The sequence below is a fragment of the Bison bison genome, unplaced genomic scaffold, assembly GCF_000754665.1.
Source record: "Bison bison bison isolate TAMUID 2011002044 unplaced genomic scaffold, Bison_UMD1.0 scf7180017864462, whole genome shotgun sequence".
NCBI classification, from domain to species: Eukaryota; Metazoa; Chordata; class Mammalia; order Artiodactyla; family Bovidae; genus Bison; species Bison bison.
In genome coordinates, this window is record NW_011495024.1 from 6,443,244 (window position 1) to 6,450,614 (window position 7,371).

At 40.5% G+C, this 7,371-nt stretch overlaps 1 protein-coding gene and 1 pseudogene across 1 annotated transcript in view; both read right to left on the minus strand.

The window, feature by feature from the left end:
* LOC105003151 overlaps positions 1-149 on the minus strand; it is a 10,625-nt pseudogene extending 10,476 nt beyond the window's left edge.
* A 2,186-nt stretch (positions 150-2,335) lies between these two features.
* LOC105003152 overlaps positions 2,336-7,371 on the minus strand; it is a 16,875-nt gene continuing 11,839 nt past the window's right edge. Inside the window, exon 6 of the mRNA XM_010860136.1 lies at positions 2,336-2,422. Coding sequence (XP_010858438.1) covers positions 2,336-2,422 — 87 coding nt within the window. The remainder of the gene's footprint in view (positions 2,423-7,371) is intronic.

The window sequence follows — 7,371 nt, forward strand, 5'->3', positions numbered from 1 at the left end:
AGGGATCTCTGCTCCTGGGATGCGCGTGGGTGATGGGGGCGCACAGCTCGGGGATCCTGTTCGCTGGCCGCCGGCAGCGGGTGTTCAGATGGGACTCCGTGCTCTTTTCTAAAGCTTTCTGGAGGGTCGGCTACAAAAGATTGATTCATGTTGATATATGGCAAAACCAATACAATATTGTAAAGTTAAAAAATAAAATAAAAGGTTAAAGTTCACTTTCAGCGTTTTCAGGCTTAATTGACTGACTGTGACTAACTCACAGCGCTTCCTGGAGGGCAATTTGTGACATACTAACACCTAAGCAAAGTTTGAAGTAAAGTAGTCCCCGTCTTTTTATGTTTTTGCGTATGGAGGGCTTTTTGAACATTTTATGTTTTGTTTCTGTTCATCTTTGAGAAACGGCATTACTCTAAGTTAAATAAGCATTTAAAGTTTTACTTCTGCACAGTAATCATAGATGCTCAAGTATTTGCAAATTCTAGCAGCTAACAAGAGCTCGGTTGTTTGTTTGTTTGTTTGGTAAATTTTGCTTGAAGGGAAAACTTTGGAATCCAGAGAAATGTTCATTTCATGAAATTTCAAAATTTTGCAATTTTGAATATCTAATCCAGGGTAATTCTCAGATTGTTTCCAGAAGATGCGTATTTTGTTTGAGAATAGTTTGGGTTTTGTTCTGTGGTTTTCTATGTGCTGTTTGTTGGAACCTACTTAGGAGGCTTCAAAACAATCTAATTGAAACTAGTGATTGGTGCAAGGTACAGTGCTTTGTAACAGAGATAGTTTGGCTTTCTCTATCGAAATTGTTTCTTGAGTTAGCAATTTTTTCACTTGAAACAGTCAGGAATGACTCTTTAAAACCCTGCAGTTCCGACTCTGGTAATGAGTAAGTATGTTGTTTCACTGTTGAAGATAATGGCAGACATTTCAAAGATGGGCACCAGGTACATAAGAGAAATTCGGCAGACATTTCAAAGATGGGCAACAGGCACACAAGAGAAATTTGAGTACTGAGTTTGGTGCATTGGTGTCCTCAATAAAACTGAGTTTCTTTTCTACGGGAAAAAGAACGAAAAGCACCTGGTGATGACCACAGCTCTTTCCCTACACCAAACACCCAGAGGAAGGGGAAGAGGTGGTGTGATTCTCAGATGGATTGGCTGTTTGTTTCTTTACCAACCACAGACTTTCTTTCCTTGGTGTTTCTTGACTCCCAAAGAAATTAGAAGTGTGGTTCCTTACCAGGATATTTGAATGGGAAAGATCCTTTCAATTCCTAGGCAGGTGATGAGATCCATTGTGTAGCTTTCATTTCCCTGAACCTTGTAAGTAGCTCTGAGAACATCCTCTTCTCTATTGAGTTAGGCAGAAAGGGAGGGTGGTGGAGCCTTGGGGACAGATGTTCCAAAAGCTGGACCAAAACTTAATCACTGTCTTCAAACAAATAGACTGGATGCCAGAATTTTTATCTTAAGGCCTCTTGCAACATCAGGGAAATCATTAGCAATAGAAGTATTCCACACCATATAAAACTCCATGAGATCAAATGTATTATTGACTGAAAATTGATGACAGGAAAAGAACATTTTGAAAATTTCAGATATCTGACATTTGACCCAAGTCAGTCAGCCACGTACAAGTACAGATCACTAAAGAATCTCCCAAAAAGGGAATTTATAGTCATTCAGCTGTGATGTGGTTAAGAAACCTGTCATTTATTTTTTTTTAAAAAAATGAATCCCAACTAAAATATTTTCAATTAGAAATAAATATGGATAAACCACAAATAGTTTGCTGTGCTATGTTTTCAAAGCAAGATCAAGAAATTAAATCTCCTATTGAAGTTTTCTCTTGAAAATACTTTCTCAACACTATGTTTCAAATATTATAATTCTTATTGCAGGTTTTATTAAGTTCAGAATTTAAAATGTTGGGGAATTGAAGTTCTCTGAATTTAAATGACTTGAGTCAGAATTAATAGGGTTAAACTGGATGTTAAAACTATTAATAGTACAAAATTTACTTTTGTTATTTAAATGTACTAGATTGATGGCTACTTAAGTTCATCCTATGTGGCAACCCACTCCAGTGTTCTTGCCTGCAGAATCCCAGGGACAGGGGAGCCTGGTGGGCTGCCGTCTCTGGGGTTGCACAGAGTCGGACATGACTGAAGCGACTTAGCAGCAGCAGCAGCAGTATGATTAACATTTTTGTGGGTATAATAGTTTATGCTGAATTATCAAATAACTCAAAATTTCAGAAGTACAGCACTCTTTCTCACATGATAGTGCTGAGTGGGTGTTCATCCTGGGGAGACTGTGCTCCCTCATGTGGTCATTCAGGAACCCGGACTTCTCCTATTCTTGGCCTCCTCCATCCCAACGACCTCACCCCCATCTGCATCCATCAGCAGAAGGGGCAGGAACTTGGAAAAATGCCTGTAGGAGGTTATAACAGGCCAGGAATCAACATCAGTTTTTCTCCTACTTCACTGGCCATGATGTGGTCCTGTGGCCACAGAAGAGGCTGGGAAGTCTTCCAGTGGTGTGCCGCAGGAAGAGGAGTGAATTTTCATGGAAAATCAACTTTGTCCATATAAAAATAAAACAGTAACCCCTAAAGAAAAGTAAAAATGAGAGAAATTCCTTAAGTGAACATAGAAAATGGACCCATTCTAGCTAACAGAGACCCAAAATAAAACAGAGTCATGCGGTCATAACAGACCTGAGATTAAGTAATGTTCTCTGCGTTCTTAGAAAACCACAAACAAAAGCTCTAAAAAGTCCTGATTCTGCTAAGGGTCCTACCTATGAACACTGTGAAGGAGAAGTTCCATTGACAGCCAGTCATGGCAGACTGCGGTCCAGCTCCAAGAATTTGTGCTCAGGCTGCACAGGGCCGTTTAACCCCCTTACAAGTCTCCCAGCTGAGCATTCTGGGGTTCTTGCTTTTTAAAAGTTCTTCCCTCCCTTCAGCCCCAGGAATGTGCTTTCAGTGACAGGCAAGAATCGTGTGTCCCCAGTTTGCAAACCTTACAGACAGTACGCTGTCCTTTTGCTTCAGGTAACGCTGATTGTTTCCTGGAATTTATTTATAATTTTAGGATGACATCAGCAATAACAAGTAACTCATTTAGACCTATTGTGTTTCAAATCTCTATTGAATATTTACCATACAATGTGCACTGTGCATAGAGCAGACTGAGAATTGATTGAGCAGTGTCTTGGTCTGGGAGGAGCTCTTAAAGGAGAGGAGACATGGTATGAAGGGCCTGCTGTCCTAGCAGAAAAGATAAAGAGAACCTGCTTTGAAAATTCAGGGAATGATACTAGATTTGGAAGTTGCCTGGAGCTGATAAGTTCTGGACCCCACTTTCAGAGATCAATAAGATATGTTTAGAGGAAGCTGGCATCAGGAATTGTAGAAACAGGTCCTGTGATACAAGGTATCATAAGGAATATTTATAGCTATTGAATTCACATCTTTTAAATTTATAAATGGATACAATAATTACTCATATTAAGTGAAAAGGTCACCAGTAATATCAGGTAATCCCATTTTTTAAATGCTATGTAATTGTAGGTGAAATTATGCAGATTATTTCGAATGATAGTTTCTCAAATTTCTAAAACATTTTGTTAATAACATAATCAGAAGAAAGCTATGAAAATTCTTTGGTTAGATAAACTAATCTCTACGCTAGACACACAGAGTTGGGGTATAGGCAAGTGATCCCACCCAGCAGGTTCCCACCCTCTCCCTGCAGATCCCAAGGTAGCCACCTCCTCTCTGTTCTCTGTTGTGGTCCCAGGGCCTGACTCAGGGGCTCAATCATCACTCTCAGAAATTCTGCACTTGGAAAGTGACATATTGTGTCATAGTCAAGACAATGATTTCCACTAGAAGGCTCCCCCCAAACACTGAGACTTGCAGAATTTGGTTTACTCTTACAGCAATACTGTGAAGGTGGCAACTGGTTGTTGGCCTCTTTGGCGGACAGATCCATAGAGCCCTGCAGTGCTTCTGCTATTTCTCACAGGGCCACCAGAGAGCAGTGTGTAGCTGCTTATGGCAAACACACTGCAAGGAGATCCAACTAGTTAATCCTACTGCTGCTGCTGCTAAGTCGTTTCAGTCGTGTCCGATTCTATGCGACCCCATAGACAGCAGCCCACCAGGCTCCCCCGTCCCTGGGATTCTCCAGGCAAGAACACTGGAGTGGGTTGCCATTTCCTTCTCCAACGCGTGAAAATGAAAAGTGAAAATGAAGTCGCTCAGTCGTGTCCGACTCTTAGCGACCCCATGGACTGCAGCCCACCAGGCTCCTCCATCCATGGGATTTTCCAGGCAAGAGTAAAGGAAATCAATCCTGAATATTCATTGGAAGGACTGACGCTGAAGCTGAAACTCCAATGATTTGGCCACCTGATGCGAAGAACCAGCTCACTGGAAAAGACCCTGATACTACGGAAGATTGAAGGCGGGAGGAGAAGGGGACGACAGAGGATGAGATGGCTGGATGGCATCGACTCAATGGACATGAGTTTGCGTAGGCTCCGGGAGTTGGAACCCTGGTGTGCTGCAGTCCGTGGGGTTGCAAAGAGTCAGACATGACTGAGCCACTGAACTGACTGACTGCCCCGTTCAAAAGAGTCCTTTTCAAGTTAAACTTCATCAGAACATGTTTTATAAACTTAGAGAATTTCTTTAAAATATATTTACATGCTTTTCATCTCCAATTTCATTTGGAAACTAGTGAAAACCCATTACAAGTAGCACATGCAAGGTGAGCCACTGTTTGAAAGTTGTCCCTTGTGACACGTATGTATGCTCAGTCAAGTCCGACTGTTTGTGATCCCATGACTATAGACCAGGCTCCTCTGTCCATGGGATTTTCCTGGCAAGAATACTGGAGTGGGTTGCCATTTCCTACTCCAGAGGAATCTTCCTGACCCAGGGATGGAACCCGTATCTCATGTGTCTCCTGCATCGGCAGGTGGGTTCTTTACCACTCCACCATCTGGATATCGATAGGTAGAACTCTGTGCCAGCCCCTTATCTCTGTCCAGCTTTGTTGCTTCTTCTCCCCCCTCATCCATCCGTAGATAACTACTCTCTGAAACTCCTTTGGACAGTCTATGTAACATGTCAGAGATATTTTTCAATCATGTTGATCCTTCCTTGTGATGTCAATGTTTACGTAGCAAGTCACTGCTCATATGACACTGAGTATGTCCCTGACCCCTGAGAGACAGTGTTCAGGTGGGCAGTAGGTCTCAGGGGGAGTCAGTCGAGGGGGAGGTCTGCTCAGCACAGCCAAGGCCAGCCCACATTGTCTTCTATCCCCAAAGCACTGAGTCTGCTTCCCCCCAACCCACCCATCTGCCCTACCCCAGGGAACTTGGCTAAAATCCTGTATATCCTGAGGAAGCGTAAGAGTCAGAACAATGAACAGTGGTTATAATAATTGTGTGAGAGAGATGAGGTTCTGTGTTTTCAGTTCTTATCTTTATGTCTCTTGATTCATTGTTTTTATTATTATTTTAAATTAATTTTAATTGGAATATCATTGATTTACAGTGCTATTTCTGCTGTGCAGCAAAGTGAATCAATTTTATACATGTGTGTGTGTATATATATATATATCTCCACTCTTTTTTAGATTATATTCCCATGTAGGTTATTACAAAGAATTGAATAGAGTTTCCTGTGCTCTACAGTAGATCTTTACTTATTTTATATATAGTAGAGTGTATTTGTCAATCTTAATTTATCCTTCACCCCTCTTTGGTAACCATAAGTTTGTTCTCTACATCTGTGACTCTATTTCTGTAAATAGGTTTATATGTACCATTCTTTTAGATTCTATATATAAGTGACATCATATGATATTTGTCTTTCTATATCTGACTTCACTCAGTATGACAATCTCTAGGTTCATCCATGTTGCACACATGGCATCATTTTGTTCTTTTTAGGAGTGGGTAATATTCCATTGTAAATATGAGCCACATCTTCTTTATCTATTCCTCCATTGAGGAACATTTACTTGCTTCCATGTTCTGGCTGTTGTAAATAGTGCTGAAATGAACATTGGGGAACATGTATCTTTTCAAATTATGATTTTCTCTGGATATATGCCCAAGAGTAAGATTATCATATCATATGGTAACTCTACTTTTAGTCTTTTAAGGACCTCCATACTGTTTCCCATAGTGGCTGTACCAATTTACATTCTCACCAACAATGTAGGAGGCTTCCCTTTTCTCCATACCCTCTCCAGCATTTATTGTTTGTAGATTTTTTTTTGATGATGGCCATTCTGACTGGTATGAGCTGATACCTCATTGTAGTTTTGATTTGCATTTCTCCAATAATTAGTAATGTTCAGCATCTTTTCATGTTCCTCTTGGCCATCTGTATGTCTTCTTTGGAGAAATGTGTATTTAGATCTTCCACCTATTTTTTGATTGCAGATATTAGTTTGTTTGTTTTTTTTAATATTGAGCTGCATGAGCCGTTGCTTATTTTGAAGATTAATCCCCTGTTGGTCACTTCATTTGCAGATATTGTCTTCCTTTCTGTGGGCTCTTTTCATTTTGTTGATGATTTCCTTTGTTGTGCAATAGTTTTTAAGTTTAATTAGGCTGCGTTGTTTATTTTGGTTTTTATTTTCATCCTTCTAGGAAGTGGCTCATAAAAGATCTTTCGGCGATTTATGTCAGAGTGTTCTGCCTGTTTTTCTCTAACATTTTTATAGTGCCCAGTCTTAAATTTAGGTCTTTAATCCATTTTGAGTTTATTTTTATGTGTGGTGTTAGAGAATGTTCTGATTTTATTCTTTTACATGGAACTGTCCAGTTTTCCCAGCACCACTTATTGAAAAGACTATCTTTTCTCCATTGTATATTCTTGCCTCTTTTGTCATAGACAAGGTGAAAATAGGTGTGTAGGTTTATCTCTGGATATGTCTCTTGATTCATTTTCCAGTTAACTTTTATAAATCTTGTTTACATGGCTCCAGCCACATCATGAGAAATGCCGGGCTGGATGAAGCACAAGCTGGAATCAAGATTTCTGGGAGAAATATCAATAACCTCACATATGCAGATGACGCCATACTTACAGCAGAAAGTGAAGAACTAAAGAGCCTCTTGATGAAAGTAAGAGGAGAGTGAAAAAGTTGGCTTAAAACTCAACATTCAGGAAACTAAGATCATGGCATCTGGTCCCATCCGTTCAGTTGAATTCAGTCGCTCAGTCGTGTCTGACCCTTTGCCACCCCATGAATCGCAGCACGCCAGGCCTCCCTGTCCATCACCAACTCCTGGAGTTCACTCAAACTCATGTCCATCGAGTCGGTGATGTCATCCA